This window comes from Ostrea edulis, chromosome 6, assembly GCF_947568905.1.
Source record: "Ostrea edulis chromosome 6, xbOstEdul1.1, whole genome shotgun sequence".
NCBI classification, from domain to species: domain Eukaryota; kingdom Metazoa; phylum Mollusca; class Bivalvia; order Ostreida; family Ostreidae; genus Ostrea; species Ostrea edulis.
In genome coordinates this window covers 15,654,970-15,672,720 of record NC_079169.1, presented here as the reverse complement: position 1 = coordinate 15,672,720, position 17,751 = coordinate 15,654,970, and the positions used below count along the sequence as shown (strand labels likewise).

The window sequence follows — 17,751 nt, the reverse complement described above, 5'->3', positions numbered from 1 at the left end:
TAACCCATGAGTTCAGGTGGACATTTTGATTAGAAGCAAGTCCTGTCTGCAATTAAGATTTCATTTGTCCCTTTGGAGTAATGATCTAAGCCATTGTGTTTCAAAGAGTTCAGCTGGACATGCAAAGATCATTTTGATAAGAGCTAAATTGCATCTCTCAAGTTAAAGATTAATCAATGAGTATAATGTAAGAAGGCTGTGGAAATGATTGTCACTCCTTTAGTTATGGCGCATTTCAGTGTACAACCCAAAATAAGTAATTCCTACCATGTGAAGGAAATTATCTTTAATAATGAAGTTATGTTTTGAAATTTCAACAATTCAAGAGATATATTGACAAGTCAATTGCAATAGACACATTACAAGGAATAATCTTAGTTCTTGGTGCAATCTTTGCACCAATTAAGGTCGACATGATTTTGTGTCATGCACTTTCTTCTGTTTATGATGAATAAACATCTGACTTGCGTACATGCATCATTTTCTGTTGTGGTGCACTTTATTGTCATTAGTATTTCATTCAGTTCTGCTCATCAATCAATGCTTCCTGTACTGTTAAATGCGACATCACTTCTGGACACTCCATATCTATTTTTAAGTTAACTCGCACGTGATCATGTGAATCTGAACAAAATTATGAGTGGGAGGAAATCCCAGAAATTACCTGATTTGTTAACATACTACAATTATTGTAATAGATCATTTACAAGGGCACTAGACAGAAGTTCTTAAAACATCCTCTCCTTAAACTAATAGTTACTTACCTAATACTTTTTCTCCAATTACGTTCTTTAGATTTAGGGTGGGGGTCATTTGTTACAATGCGGATGAAAGCAATATCAGGCCAGGGGAGAGAAGTGATGGAATATTTTGTTATCAGTAATAGAACACTCTGTCACTACTTACTACCTACAATATACATATCTACATTTTTAAAATTTAAACTTGAACAGAAAAGGTACATTCAAATTTTTTATTTTCTATGTTTACATATTTACATACAAAGTAACAAAATAAAACTATCCCTGCGCATCTAAATTTCAGCAGTGTTGTTTAGTTGAAGAATTTTGATGAGAATGCAGATATCTTTTTACATGTACATTAAATAATTTGGGGGTAAATCCCAAATATATTTAGTGTTTAGAACAAAAATGAAAATCAAATTTTTATTTTAAAAAACACGGTGAAAACTTTCTGAAAAAGAAAATCGTGTGATGGAAATTTTAAAATTTCAATAATTAGCAAGATAAACTCGTCCTTGGTAATATTAATGAACAATTATATACAGTAAAACTTTTCTAATCAAAATATGCTTGGTACGATAAAATATAACTTGTTCAATCCAGATATGCTCCATACCTTAAAATATCTCTGGATTAGACAAATTCTGTATTACAGCTGACATCTTTTTTTCAAAATTCACAACATTTCAGTTGGCCCACATCTGGATTATACAAGTTTAACTGGTAAATACATGTAATATGCAATTAATTATGTGAAAAATAGAATTATATGCACAATGGTTGACACTGGTATAAAATTTATGTTAATACATGTGTCGAAGGTACATTTATGAGATTGATAAGCATATCAGATTTACACAATTCCTATTTGCATGAATGAGATTAAAACAATATAATAGCAATTCATAGAAAATCCATATAAAAAATAGTCAGTAGTACACAAATATACGAATTTTGAAAATGTGTCGATGACACAACATGTATGCTAGCAGTTTGGATGTTGGGTGATGTTCATCCAAAGCAGATGAGGAAGGAAGTTCCAATGGACCCAAGACCTCCTACAAGACTTAAAGCAAAACTCCAGGAGAGTTCCGCTTTGGATCCAGGCATGTGACGCGCTCGGAGAGTGTTCTTCAAGGAGGCAAATATGATGCAGGAAACGATGATGAGGGTACCTGTAAAGAGTATAGGTATTAACTTTTTCAAATCTTAGAAATTGATATATATGGGAAGAATTTTATATATCACAAGAAATGGATCAGATATTTGTATGTTTGCAGTTGACACTTTTACCAAGAAGTAAAGATCCAAAGATTCAATGATAAAGAATTTACTTTGTTATTTCTGGAGACCACGAGGGGGCCCCATACTTACCACACAAGATGCATAATGTGATACAAATTCGTTTCACAGCCTTCCTTCCCTGTAGAGGGGTCCTGAATATGTATGTTCCAATCAACACTATTGTGGTTAAAAGACCCACAAATCCCATCGACTCCATTGTCTGGATTGTCCGGAACCAGTCTGGAACACAACCGTGTAACAGTCATTTCATACTCGTCTTATAGATAATGTGCTTAGTACTCATTTAGAAGTTGTACAATGCAGGGTACAAACTTAACTGTAAAAATGTATTGAATTTACAACAAAATCAAATATAATGGTGTATCAACTCTGAAAATTATTTACTCACGAGAAACCTGGAAATCTTCCCATACAAATCCTTCGCATTCATAATCATGGTATCCAATGGAAATGTCTGCACATTTCTCCCATAATCCAGAATACTCAATTACGCCATACTCTGTGCTTACAGACAACACCCAGTGTGAAGACCCGAACCCTGTGGATATAAAGAAATTTAATTATATAGAAAATACCTCACTACCTTCACCATTAGCATATTATCTAATTAATTGCATGTGTATGTTGTGATCAATTCTCAGCGAGTCATTCACTTCTGGTTTCATACAATGCATGTGAATATAGTTTATTTTCTTAATTGGTTTATAAATAATGAAATATTCCAATGTTTTCATACCTATCAGCTGAAACAAAGTTGTAACAATTAAAGCTACTGTTCCAAGTTTCATAAGCAGAGAAATTTCAAATTCTTGTTCTTCAGGGCGTCCCATTTTGATTTTTTCACCTGTATTGCTTTGTTTTCAAAGTTCGCACAGGTAAGATGCAGCTGGAAGTACAGGTATTTCGAGGGATGCTGATTTCCAGTCTAATGAAAAATATTTCCAAGACGTACTCACTATCCTTAGTAAATTTCAAAACACTAATTTAATTTGAAAATTATTAGCTACATATTTTTATGATGCGCCATTAAGCGCGGCATAGATTAAGATCACAGGTGAGAAAATCTTGATCACTTTAACGCTTTACCTGTGTCGACCTGAGTGTGTTCGAGGCCGCTGTACAAATTCCTGACTATCCCGAACGCATTCTCTACTCAGAGTTCCGGGGTTTTTGTTACTACAGAAACGTCATAAAACATATCATTTATGATTTTGACTAAATGTTTTTGGTGCAATAAAATTTGTTTCCTGTAAATTATTTTCAGATACTGTTTTTGTAACTACTTCGTAATATGCGTATAAATGTTAAACGTTCACGTGATGTAATTTACATCGAATCGAAAGAAAATAATAATTAAAAAAAAAAAAACCTCTGTAAAAACACAACAAGATAGACAAACATGCACCTGAATGGTGAAAATGTACTTATGAAAGTGCCAGTGGCCTATGAAAGAAGCCAATTTATCACCTATTGCCAGAACTATTAAAGGAAAGAAAACGAGAATGAATTGTTTAGCAGTGGCGGATTTAAGCCCCCCCCCCCCCCCCTAAGTAATTCGTGGTATCTTGTGTAGAAAAATGTACTAAACGATAAAAGAAGCAATAATTTCCCCCACTCCTGGAGAAATGAATGACAAAATCTTTTGATTTCTTGAATTACTTTATTGGGATTACTTAATTTTTTCCAAAAATCCTTAATATTTGCGTCATTTTACTATTTTCGCCTTATCAAAATTGATAAAAAATAGTACAAAGGAAGACATATTTCAAGTCCTACCAAATCTGTAAAATCCAGGAGCTTCCGGGGACTTTGCCCCCCTGGGCCCCCACCAGGGCTTCGCCCTGAACGTACTGGGGACCTCAAGGCGGCCCTCGGACCCCCTGCCTCATAAAGTGGCGCCCCCGTAACCGCAATTCCTGGATCCGCACCTGTTTATATCATGTGATTAAGTACTTACCAAACATCTCTTACATCAGTTTTCATTCATATCTTATTAAATTCATTAATTTGATTAATGAAATATTCATAATTATACTTATATTCAATGATGTTCTGAACCAACTTATATAATTAATCCATCACATGTATTTAGCATAATCTGAAAACTATGGGAGACATCAAATATATTAGAGGTTTAGGAGTATAAATCTTTAATGCATTTATTCCATCTTTGTGAGATTTAACTTTCTATTATAAAGTGACTGGTAACATTTGTTGCGTATCTAGTAGAGGCCTGCTATTTGGACACGTGTATAAGCAGTCTTTTGTCTTATAATGAAGGTGAAAATCATATCTTAAGGATTAATTATCTTTATTTTAAAATATATCAATTTCTGTATCTGTTCATTGTGTTATTTTCTTTCTTCAAACTTATTTAAGAGATCTGAATATGTAGCAATTTTACGTTAAAGATTTGCTATCGACGAGCCATGTATGTTTAATATACATGTATTGTACATCGCGGTGTACACAAATATATCAAGTGCAATGTATTTTGTTGATATTTAGTAACAAGTAGGAGAGCTTTATAAAATGTATTATAAATTTTTGTAAAATCTCTACAGATACATGTATATATATATATATATATATATATATATATATATATATATATATCCAAATTGTGTTTTTAAAAAAAATCACAGTGTCCGGTATAAAATATTAAAAGAAATAGAATAAACAGTACACAAAGTTAAAAATTTAACGCAAGCGCTTTCATTTTATAATCCTCAGGCGTTACATTTTAAAATAGTTTTGAAATGGTTTGACGTCATAAAGGCGTCCTAACATTTCACGTACATAACGACGTCATAAACGAATGAAGGGAAAAGGATTTTACGTTAAGCATATTATGACGTCATAGATAATAACAGTAAACATATTTTACAGTAAGCTATTGAGAGCCGGTTTTAAAGTCTTAATAAAGTGTCTTTCTTTTTCTCGTCGGGAAATAGTATTTTCTGTATACAGTTTATAAAACGGAAATACATTGAATTGTCCGTGGCCACACACATCTATATGTTCACTAACTTTAATTTTTCTGTATTCGGGTGCTGAAATGTGTTGTTTATGAACTCGTATACGAGTTTTTTAAAATTTTAAAAATGTATTTTAAAATGTAACGCCTGAGGATTATAAAATGAAAGCGCTTGCGTTAAATTTTTAACTTTGTGTACTGTTTATTCTATTTCTTTTAATATATATATATATATATATATATATATATATATATATATATATAAAAGCACAAAAACCCAACAACACCCTACTTTCTTAAAGTGTCGGATCTGAGAAGATACAAGGCCAGTAAAGAAATTTATAAAAGCACTGAAAAGGCCACGACACTGTTGGTTATTTAAAACTCAAATTTTCGACGCAACCCGCGTCTTTATCAAGAGACATAAATTACATAAACAAATAACACACAAAAACGACAAGTATCGATAAACTACATTGGTGAGAAGAGTGATACACTATTGTACTGAGTGATAAAAATGGTGGTGGTTACGTTGTAAAACGTGTTTACTGACTATGGTTTAGAGAGTTTTAATTTTCTCTCGTTTTCGGAACTTAAATTTTCATGCTCTCATTATGTCCATTACCACTGATGCAACATTCAAATCTATTAAGAAATTAAACAAAAAACTGGTCAAAACTCAACACCGGGTCTCCAATTGTTCCACTTATATAAAAAATGACGCTGTGCCCACAGGATTCAAAATCAAGCTCACTCCTAACATCGGTAACATTTCCAAACGATTTTTAAATCGTTGGAACAGCATTTTGCACTCATGTTCTAAACAACTGATGGACCTTTGTCTCTCTTGGGACTTACACCAGGTTGGACACATTATTGAGGCCATCACCGCCAATGATCTGAAGTTGCGGAATGCTGTGTCCCAAGGAGAATATGAAGAGCTGTGCCATATCCTAGAAGGGTACAATTCAACTTTGTCGAAATCTCTGCTAGAGAAGCAAACCAAAAAAATTTCCAGAGATTCAATCCATCTACACTCCCGTTCAAACAATGGTAGACAGAGAGTTCCTACTGTAACACCACAACGACCAACGAATAAACCATCTACCAAAACCAAAAGAAACAGGAGATTTAAACGCATCACAACAGACATGCCAAGTGAGCTTGAATCACATACAAATGCCATTCTTAACCTCTCCAGTGTTGTACTATCAGATTCTGAAACCAGCTTACTGTCCAAAGGTCTATACTTTTGTCCAGTACCCCGTGAAATCGATGAGAAACAACTTAGAGAGGACACCAGGGCATTCTTCAGACGTATGCGTTTAAAAGAGCACTTTTCAAGTCGCCAGAAGTCCACTGATTTTGACAACGAATCCGATACGGAGAGTTCATCTCAATCACAGGAACAGACAACTTCATATGAGCCTGATCCCTTTCGTGTCAAAAGTACTTGGGATCTAAGACCAGGAAAATGTCCAACCCTTGAGACATACATAGAGGCCGTAGAATCAGACATTGAAAAGTTGCTTCAAAATCCTACTCAAACTTATGACAATCTGACCCGCGATGAAAGGAGCAGTATTCAAGCACTTAAAACCCGGGAAGATATTGTCATTAAGAAGGCAGATAAAGGGTCCACTGTAGTCGTTATGGACAAACAAGATTATATAGCAGAAGCAAACAGACAATTGTCAAATCAATTCTTCTATAGAAAAATTGATTTTGACCCCACAAAAAGCAATGCTGACGCTATTATCGACACTTTAGAAAAAATGAGACGCGATGAAGAAATAAGTCTTGAAACTTTCACTTGTCTCGTTCCCTCTAACGACAGCACACCTGGACAATTCTACCTTCTACCTAAAATACACAAAGAAGGAATCCCAGGCCGCCCAATTGTCAGCGCTATTGGTTATCCAACTGAGAAAATCTCACAGTTTTTGGACATGCACCTACGACCTCATGTAGAAACCATACCGTCCTACCTCAAAGACACGACAGACTACATGAACAAAACCCCAACTTCGAACTTGCCAGACAACACCCTTCTCGTGACTATGGACGTTGCATCATTATACACGAACATTCCTCACGATGAAGGCATTGAGGCATGCAAGGAAGTCTGGAACAGTAGAAAACACCAAAAACCGTCCACGGACTCCTTGGTTGAACTTTTAGAACATGTACTTAAACGCAATAACTTCATGTTCAATGGGGAACATTACCTCCAAGTAAGTGGTACGGCCATGGGAACTAAAATGGCACCCTCGTATGCTAACATATTTATGGGTAGACTAGAAAAACAACTTTTGCTACAAGTACCCACTAAACCCCTCAGCTGGCTTAGGTTCATCGATGACATAGAAATCAAATGGGTCGAAGGAAGGGAAAGTCTGGACAATTGTGTGTCCTTTGTCAATTCATTTCACCATAGTATTAAGTTCACAGTGGATATTTCAGATACCACCAATACATTTCTTGATACAAAATCCACTCTTAGAAATGGTGAAATTGAATTTGATCTCCATACCAAACCGACCGACGCCCATTTATATCTAATGCCATCCAGCTGTCACCCACATCACATTTTCAAGGGTTTACCGAAAGGCCTAGCAATTCGTGCCAGACGAATTTGTTCTAGTGAGGAATCCTATGAACGACAGGGTCAACAAATAAAGTCTCATTTATGCAAACGAGGTTACAAGCCGCTATCTGTCACTAATGCCATTGATGAGGTTAAAACAATCGACAGGTCTTCACTGTTGCAGTACAGGGAGAAAACGAAATGCTGTAGAGTACCTCTAGTCACCACTTACCACCCTGCATCGAAGGACCTAAACAAAATCCTAAAGGATAACTTCCCGAAACTCTTGGATAATCCTAGATTGGCAAGAGAATTTGGTGAGCCACCAATGGTGTCCTTCAGACGATCCAGGAATATCAAGGATTTGGTGGTAAGGGCCAGATTAGACTAATAGAATCCTTCATTAGTACGAGTGTGGGATAGGGAAATTCCACCGAGGGGACAAGATTCGCAGTCTAGGACGAGGCTTTGCCGAGTCCTAGACAGAGAATCTTGTTCCAGAGGTGGAATTTCCCTATCCCACACGAGTAAATAATGAAGGATTATTTTTCTCACATTTTACCTACAGTTTAGTGTATAAATTTAGTAGCTTTGAGAAAATTCCAAATTATCAAAATCCTCATTTGAACTTCGATGCAAAAACTAATTAGATAGGCAGAAAGAGCATACCCGAAAATGGTTTACACTATAAGTGTAAACTAAAAACCCCAAGATTGTCCGCCAGAAAGCCATATAAATTAAAATTCAAAGATAACAATGCAAAATATTTTTACTTCACCGTGTAACGTAAATCTTCACCGTGTAACGTAAATCATAGAAAATATATGACGTCACAATCAAATGACGCCGCAGCAGTGTGAGACAGAAAAATCTCACATGGCTGTCTCACATGGGTAAAGTCAATCTCACACTGGTGATAATGTGAGAAAACCCCCTACCCAATGGAGGCTTTTCAACTTGCTCTGACAAGCGGTGTTTGCTTTGCAAATTTAGCCATAATTCAGAAACGTTCCAAAGCTTCACTACAGGCAAAACGTATAAAATATTGGGTCAACTCTCCTGTAAAACCAACAACTGCATATACCTCATCAATTGTAAACAATGTGGACAACAATATGTTGGGGAAACTACAAACATCAGACTTAGGACCAACAACCACCGATCAACCATCAAAACCAAACGCGTGACCGAACCCGTAGGGGAACATTTCAACAAAGAAGGTCACATTTGGCAAGACATGCAAGTGGTTGTTATTGATCATAACCCATTATGGACCGATGCAGAGAGAAAGAGCACGGAAAAATCCTGGATGCACCGTTTGAAATCATTCCGTCCAGATGGAATGAATAATTTGAATGATTTCACGCGCATGAATCCAGGATAAATCCTTAGTTAAAATCAGTTTCCATAGCCTAATCGCCAAAATTCACCCGATAAGATATCTTATTTTGTTTGATTAATATAAATACAATTCGTTTCCCCGGTTTCAAGACTCTGACCTTGAGTTCCTTTTATTTAACCTTGAGTTCCTTGTTTAGCCATAGCGAGGATTCTCAGGATTGCGATTGTTGTTTGACCTTCAATACTTCCTAATTATGTTAGAACATCATAAGAAATCATTACAATTATGAAATTTTATAGCTCTTTCTCTCTCTCTCTCTCTCTCTTCCTCTCATTTTTAAAATTTTAAAATAAAAAAAAGGGGGGATGATAATAAGGGAAAAAATGTATTGACCTTGAAGACTAGTATTTTATTAATATATCATCTTAAGACCTCTAAACTATGGTAAAACATTATTCTAAATCAACATAAATTCGGATTCGCATAGCTCTTTATGTTGGGATATCAGAATTTCTAGAATGCGGCTTCAATTTGTCTGACCTTGAAAAATATATTACCTTGAAAAATAAAAATATTATTGAATCTTTTTCCTTAGACTTCTCTCCCATTCACCTATTCGATTGTTGATTTTAATGCTAGATCAGTGTCCTTTGATTGACTTTGTTTGTTGTTTAATCGTGTTCTTCTGGCAATCATTATTTTTCGCTGTTCACCATATCCGAATCATCAATGGTACGGACTACCTAATATTGTTTTGAACTTAATCACTCCATATCATTATCTTCCCACCATTTTATTCCATAATCACATTGTTTTGTACGAAAGCCTAGAAGGGTCAAATCAGGATAAAAGAAAAAAAAATTAAGTCGTAATTACGACTTAATTAAGTCGTAATAACGAGATACTAAGTCGTTATAACGAGATAATAAGTCGTAATAACGAGATAATAAGTCGTAATTACGACTTAATTAAGTCGTAATAACGAGATAATAAGTCGTAATAACGAGATAATTAAGTCGTTGTTACGAGATAATAAGTCGTAATAACGAGATAATAAGTCGTAATAACGAGATAATAAGTCGTAATAACGAGATAATAAGTCGTAATAACGAGATAATAACGAGATAATAAGTCGTAATAACGAGATAATAAGTCGTAATAACGAGATAATAAGTCGTAATAACGAGATAATAACGAGATAATAAGTCGTAATAACGAGATAATAAGTCGTAATAACGAGATAATAAGTCGTAATAACGAGATAATTAAGTCGTTATTACGAGATAATAAGTCGTAATAACGAGATAATAAGTCGTAATAACGAGATAATAAGTCGTAATAACGAGATAATAAGTCGTAATAACGAGATAATAAGTCGTAATTATAAGACTTAATTATGTCGTAATTACGACTTATTATCTCGTTATAACGACTTATTATCTCGTTATTACGACTTATTATCTCGTTATTACGACTTACTATCTCGTTATTACGACTTATTATCTCGTAATAACGACTTAATTATGTCGTAATTACGACTTATTATCTCGTTATAACGACTTATTATCTCGTTATTACGACTTATTATCTCGTTATTACGACTTACTATCTCGTTATTACGACTTATTATCTCGTAATAACGACTTAATTATGTCGTAATTACGACTTAATTATGTCGTAATTACGACTTATTATCTCGTTATTACGACTTAATTAAGTCGTAATTACGACTTAAATTTTTTTTTTATATATTCTAATTTGACCCTTCTAGGCTTTCGTAGTTTTGTAAGATTTCCCTCTAAATTTTTCTGATTTCTGTAATTTTTCAAGAATAATTTTATTTTCATCCCGACCCGACCATGGTACAAACTCTCTAAACCATAGTCAGCAAACACGCTTTACAACGTATCCACCACCATTTTTATCACTCAGTACAATAGTGAATCACTCTTCTCACCAATGTAGTTTATCGATACTTGTCGTTTTTGTGTGTTATTTGTTTATGTAATTTATGTCTCTTGATGAAGACGCGGGTTGCGTCGAAAATTTGAGTTTTAAATAACCAACAGTGTCGTGGCCTTTTCAGTGCTTTTATATATATATATATATATATATATATATATATATATATATATATATAAATATATATGTATACGGTGTGACCGTTGGACCGAGCGAAGTATGTAATGGTCATTGGAGTGTCCCAAGTGGTAATCATAATTCCGTTAAGTACAGTAGATTATGATTCATTTTAAAATATATATTTTTAATGAAATTTTCCTTGCGCTAAAAACCCAGTAAGATCTCAATATTCAAGGGGTTTATATGGGGAAAACAGTTTTACAGGATCCGCCTATTCATTGAACGCGGGAAATAAAACGCAAGGCGACGTCAATTGTGCATTGTGACGTCACATTTAGCCTCAAAGCAAACAATTATAAACAACAATAATACATTCCGTATGCAATGAAAAGGGCCGTTATAAAACTAAACAAAATTAACCAATAAATTCAAAATGGTAAAAAAGTAACCGTAATTTTATCGTATATTCTTATTCAAAGAAACTCATGAACTCGTTCATCTATTTAGTCGTATTACGGTGTTATATGTAATTATATGCTAAAACCTGTTATAATGATAATTTTACTATTCATTTTGAACAAATTGGGTGTTTAAATTACGAATTGCACGTCAGAGTCTTCTATTATTGGCATTCAAAATAAAACACGAATAACTGTTGAAGCAGGTAATGAAAAAATAAATGGCGGCGCCCATATGGATCACGAAAATTTAAGTGAACGTATATAGATATTATCTCTTTTTCTTTTGCTGAATTTGACTTTTTTCTTTACATACGTGTTACCTTTAGAGCCTTGCTTCGCGGACGGGCCTTCGGCCCGTCCGAGCTTCGCTCGGTATAAAGCACAAACAAACAATTATAACACCCAACCTTACGTTTACCCCTAGGATCTAAACGATACATGTGAAAATCAATTAATTAATATAAAGCACTAAATAATCACAACTAGGTACTGAAAATTTTCGCCCCAGCCCGGGGTCGAACCAGCGACGTACGGCACCCACTAGGGAAGTCGTTGTGGCCGAGTGGACTTACGCACTGGTTTGACAATCTTGCTAGGCGGTGGGTGCCGTACGTAGCTGGTTCGACCCCGGGCTGGGGCGAAAATTTTCAGTACCTAGTTGTGATTATTTAGTGCTTTATATATATATATATATATATATAAAGCACTAAATAATCACAACTAGGTACTGAAAATTTATATATATATATATTTACACAGGGCACATTCTTATCATGGAACTTTTAATTTTACACTAACTGGGGTTTGATGCCCTATATTTGAAATGATGTGGAGAAAAAAATGATAGGATAGATTTCTTTTACACTATCCACAGTAAGAGGTTTTGTTCCTTAAAACTGCAACAGAAAGATTTAATGCAACGGACCAGACCGGGATTCAAACCCTGGCCCCCTGAATCTCTAGCCAGGTGCTCAACGAACAGAGCTATCTGGCCACCGGCGATCGAATCCGGATGACCGCTTCAGAACAAAATATTAAAGTTTCCAAAAAAAAAAAAAAAAAAAAAAATTGAGGAAACTGTTGAGGTATTTATTTGGTACTACCTTAAATTGTTACATGATTCCAAGCATTAGTGAAGCTTACATGGTGTAAGTGAAGCTTGTGTAACGCGCCATCTGGTGTAAGTGAAGCTTGCGTAATGTACGCGCCACCTGGTGAGAGAACATCTCGAACGCTGAGTACGCATCACGAGAATGGGTTCGAGGTGCAAGAACTCACAGAGTGTGTTTGAGACCGCCGATCTTCACACGAACGTGTTCGATGTGAAATAATTCACACGACCTCTGTAGGTAGTGTGGTCAAAGAACAAGAGGACGTTCGTGCGCACAAGTTCTCGTCATTCTCTACTCTAAGAACGGATCACGAGAACGGCGGTCTCGAACGCACTCTCAGTGTGGTCGAACACTCGTCACTCGCGACTCTTAAGAACCCGCGGGGATCCGGGTAAGAATAGGTCCTCAGTACCTCCTTGCTTGTCGTAAAAGGCGACTAAATGAGACGGTCCTTCGGATGAGACCGTAAAAACTGAGGTCCCGTGTCACAGAAGATATGGGACAATAAAGATCTCTCCCTGCTCAAAGGCCATAAGCGCCGAGCATTGGCTTAAATTTTGCAACCCCTCACCAGTTCTAGTTTTTTATCATCCTTGAGCCAAACTGCTCATCAGAAACAGAATAGCATAAATGTGATATATACAAACATTACACAGGAGAGTATAGATAAATAAAACAAAAGCTAAATTAATCATCTCTTTTTAAGCATGCTAAATACAAGTATTTACCTAAATTAACTAATTCTTTGATATTTTGAACACTTAGTAATTGAACCAGTCCGAAGGTACTTGGCCTTTTATGATAATATCTTTTTATATACTGTGATCTCAGTTCATAATAGAATGGACATTTTAAAAGTCTTCTACAACAGACAAGCTACATTTTTCACAATACCTATTGTTTTTTGCAGTGCCATAATGTCTTCCTTTTTCAATATTTGAATTATTAGATGTAGTTCTAAATTTGATTAAATATTTCTTATATTTGCTATCGATAGGTTTGCACAAGTAATATTTAATACAGAAATTTTCAATGAGGTGTTGATATAAAAAAAACCACAACAACAACCATTTAGACATTTTACAAATATCATTAAATATCTGTTGTTTTGTAGTATCAAGTAGATTTTGTTCCATAATAGAATATATATTCTTATCAGGCATATCACTTTCAAACATATAATTTAATCCTAAACTACTTCATTCATTTTTAATATTTACATCCCATTCATCATTATGTTACAACGTATCTTCGTAACATGACTTAATAATGCAATTATCGCTTCTTCTGAATTTCAACCAATATTTAAAAATCCTTAATAACCTATAAATTCTCAGCGGGAATCTTCCCAATTCGCAATATACTGAAAGGTTACAAGTGGATTTTTTAACATTGAGTAATTTGTTTGTTTGGGGTTTAGTTTTTTTTTTTTGGGGGGGGGGTGTTTGTTTGTTTTTTTGCTTTTTTTTGTTTTTTTTGTTTTTTTTTGTTTACAAAACATTAAATGTAGTTTTTCAATTTCGGGGTCTTTATAAAAGCCCTAAACTTCTTATCTATAGGCAAAATATTTTTAACATATGTATCAAAAACAGACAATTGTGTAGTTACATTGAAGTTATTGTTCTTTAATTTTGATGTTAACGCAAACATTGCCTTTCTACCCTGATCTGCAACGTGTTTTTGAGATTGACTACATTTGCCATTGTAAAATACAGACATGCCCAGGCAATTGAACCTGTCTACAATTTCAAGTTCATGCCCATCATATAACCATTTGTTATGAATGTTAAAAAAATTACCATTACGAAAAATCATAACTTTTGTTTTCTCTACACTTAGTTTCCAATTCCATTCATTAGAGTAAAAATACAGAGAATTTAACATTCAGCAGTTTCTGAGATGCATACATTAGAAGAAAGATATCAATAAGTTGAATTTCGATACTTGGATAGTTTGTCTTTAAAATAAAAATCATTTCACAATCATTGACATAGATTGAGAAAAGTAGAGGTGATGAAACATCTCCCTGCATAACTCCACATTTATTATCAAATAATTCTGTCAATGTCAGTTAAATTTGATACATGATTTAACATTATCATACATAGATTTTATAATACAAAATATTTGGCCTTGTAAGCCTTGCCATATTAAGTAAAGTCTCCATATGAGGGACACATTCTCGAGTGGGACGTTAACCAATGTGCAATCAATCTATCTAAGAACTGATCACAAGAAGAACGGGAACGGCGGTCTCGAACGCACTCGAGGAATTTAAAAAAAAAAAAGCTTAGAGGTCAACCTTTGGCATTTCCATAATCAAAAAACCTACATAGTATATGCTATAAAACTCCTCAGCTGATTATATATTTATTTGGTGTCATATTGCAAGCGGTCTCCATGAACTTTAATAAAAATCTTCAGTACTAATATTGCTCCTGTTAGAAGAAATGAAGGTGCATCTCTCCGAAAAACTATTTTATTTTCATTCACAGAAAAAAGTGGGGACGGGTAACACAGGTAGCCCCCACCCCCTATCCTTTGTACAAACCACGCCCCCACCCCCTATCCTTTGTACAAACCACGCGCCCACCCCCTATCCTTTGTACAAACCACGCCCCCACCCCCTATCCTTTGTACAAACCACGCCCCCACCCCCTATCCTTTGTACAAACCACGCGCCCACCCCCTATCCTTTGTACAAACCACGCCCCCACCCCCTATCCTTTGTACAAAACCACGCCCACCCCCTATCCTTTGTACAAAACCACGCCCACCCCCTATCCTTTGTACGTTTATACGTTAAACATTTGACGTCAAAAGCAGATTCTAACTCTGCGTGGATTGAAAGATATATCGCCGCACGATTTTTCAACAACAAAATTAGAGACCTAAATTGTACAAACAAGTAATTAGTGTCCGCACATTCTAACGAAAATATGAAACGGTCTATACTCGGGAGAAATCTGTTTATAGGAGAATCTTTATATTCATTAAACATAAGAGGGAGATTGGGATAAATGCTAATTTTTAATACGGATTCGATTCCAAGAGGAGGATTATTCAAAGTAGCAAATAATTTGCGCATTCATTCATCCACGGTAAAGAGTAATTTGACTTTCGTTTCTATGTAAATATTATGACCCCCTGAAGAAGAGATCGAAGGTCCCGAAAATTTGACAAGTCCATATTCTTAGTATAAATATCCAAATTGATTAAAACTTTAGTGTCCGGTGTAAAATGTTACCTATGCACATTTAAATGAAAGCACTTGTGTTAAAATTTTATTCAACTTTTTTTTTTTAAAGTTTTAACATTTTACCCCGCTCATTGTACTGTGATTAACTAGACGGATGGTTTGAATAATTCTGAATCTCTACTTATAAAGGAAGCTTTCACTCTGACTCTTTAGAAACTTTAAATCCCGCTCACCCAAGGACGCGTTATGACAAACTCGAAGAATTCGAGTTAGCTCAGCGCGGATTGAAAAGATCTATCGCTGCAAAGAGCGGACTCCTTTGAAAACATAGGATTGCAATTCCAATTTCTAAGTTGATTTTTAATCCACTTAGTTTTACTCTTATTGTATCAATGAATTATAATGTTATACATTTCGCATTCAAAACGGAAGTATGAGGTCTGTAAGAAATAAGAACCAAGGGGAGCATCATCATACCCCACGCAACCAAATTGCCGAGGGTATAATGTTTTTGACCCGTCCGTCAGTCCCTTTTTTTGTCAGCGCTACTCCTCTTAGACCGCTCCACAGAATTTCGTGAGAACTCACAGGGGCTAAACCCGTTTTGAGCCCAATCTCTGTGATACCATAAATATTTATGGTATCACAGAGTTCGGGTCCAAAACGGGCTTAGCCCCTGTGGTGAAACTTTGTAATTAATAAGGACACACTGTGTAGATGTGCATATTCCCAGGAAATTCTTATTCAATAATTTTTCTGGGAGTTATGCCCCCTTGTGAACTTAGAATTTCGAGCCCGTCTGTCCTGTTCTTGCAGTAATGCATAACATTACCATTCATTATGTGAGGCATTGTCAAGCAATGTTGGAGTGTGGGGTATGTGAGCTTGCTCACCTCTGCTTTCTTTCATTAAATCAGTTCAATTTTCACGGCCCCCGGGGATAGGGTAGAACACTGGGGACGCAATAGGGGATCAAAGTTTTACACGGTGACATAGGAAATATCTTGCCAAGCCCAGCAGGGGCATGGCATGGTTAGTCATTTAAGGTAACTCTAGTTTTAAAGCGGACATCAAAACGCATCTTTTTAGATTAGCTTTATTTTGTGATTTTTGTGTGGACCCGATAATATACATGTATAAGCAAATCGATCGATACAAACAATTTCACAAAACATTTGAATCGCCATCTTGTAACGGGGTGACATAAAATATACAAGTCTTGATGTAGTGAGCTACCCTAATAAGCAAGAATCCTCAGGTAGTGTAGATTCAAGTGTGTTCCATGGGCAGTTATATCGCTTGAAGTTCATCTAAGTGTAAAAGGAGTACAGTACTATTTAATAGTAAATTCGAACCCAAGCGATAATTTTAATTATCTGTGTTTTTTTCTTCTTCAAATTATTGGCCCCGGTTGTTGTTAGGATGGGGCCATAATAGTGGAACAAAGTTTTATAGAGAAATATGTAGGGGGAAATCTTTTTCTTCCGACCAACAGTGTCATGACTAGTTACATCCACAAGTAGTGCAGACTCAAGTTTGTTCAAATCATGGCTCCGGAGTGTAGGATGGGACATTGAGGAATCAAAGTGTTACATGGTAATATAGGGGGGGGGGGTGTCTTCTCTAGACCAGCACGGCCATGACTAGTCATATTATGCAAGCAGTCTCAGGTAATGCAGATTCCAAATATTCAAATCATGGCCTTAGAGGGTTGGGTCAAATTCTTACATGGCAATATATGAGGACTTTAAAAAAAAATCAGATCTTCTCATGACCAACAGGTCTGTGGTTAGTCATATCGATACGCAAACAGATTGAAGTTTCTTCAAATCACGAACTCGGGAAGGTTAGGATGAGGCCTCAGTAATTTAAAAGAATCAAAATTTGAAATTGGGATATACATATATAATCTTTAAAAAGTTTCTTTGCAAAAACCGCAGGCA

General features: G+C 35.4%; 2 protein-coding genes across 2 annotated transcripts; one reads left to right on the top strand and one right to left on the bottom strand.

The window, feature by feature from the left end:
• Positions 1-958: 958 nt before the first annotated feature.
• LOC125683593 (uncharacterized) lies at positions 959-3,160 on the bottom strand. Its single transcript, XM_048924907.2, has 4 exons — positions 2,785-3,160; positions 2,437-2,586; positions 2,118-2,267; positions 959-1,918 (listed from the first exon to the last, which is right to left on the bottom strand). Exons 1-4 carry the CDS (start codon positions 2,876-2,878, stop codon positions 1,755-1,757), a joined length of 558 nt encoding a protein of 185 aa, XP_048780864.1. The 5' UTR covers positions 2,879-3,160; the 3' UTR covers positions 959-1,754.
• Positions 3,161-5,639: 2,479 nt separating this feature from the next.
• Positions 5,640-8,003, top strand: LOC125647009 (uncharacterized). Its single transcript, XM_048873706.2, has one exon. The coding sequence runs from the start codon at positions 5,640-5,642 to the stop codon at positions 8,001-8,003; it is 2,364 nt and encodes a 787-aa protein (XP_048729663.2).
• Positions 8,004-17,751: the final 9,748 nt, after the last annotated feature.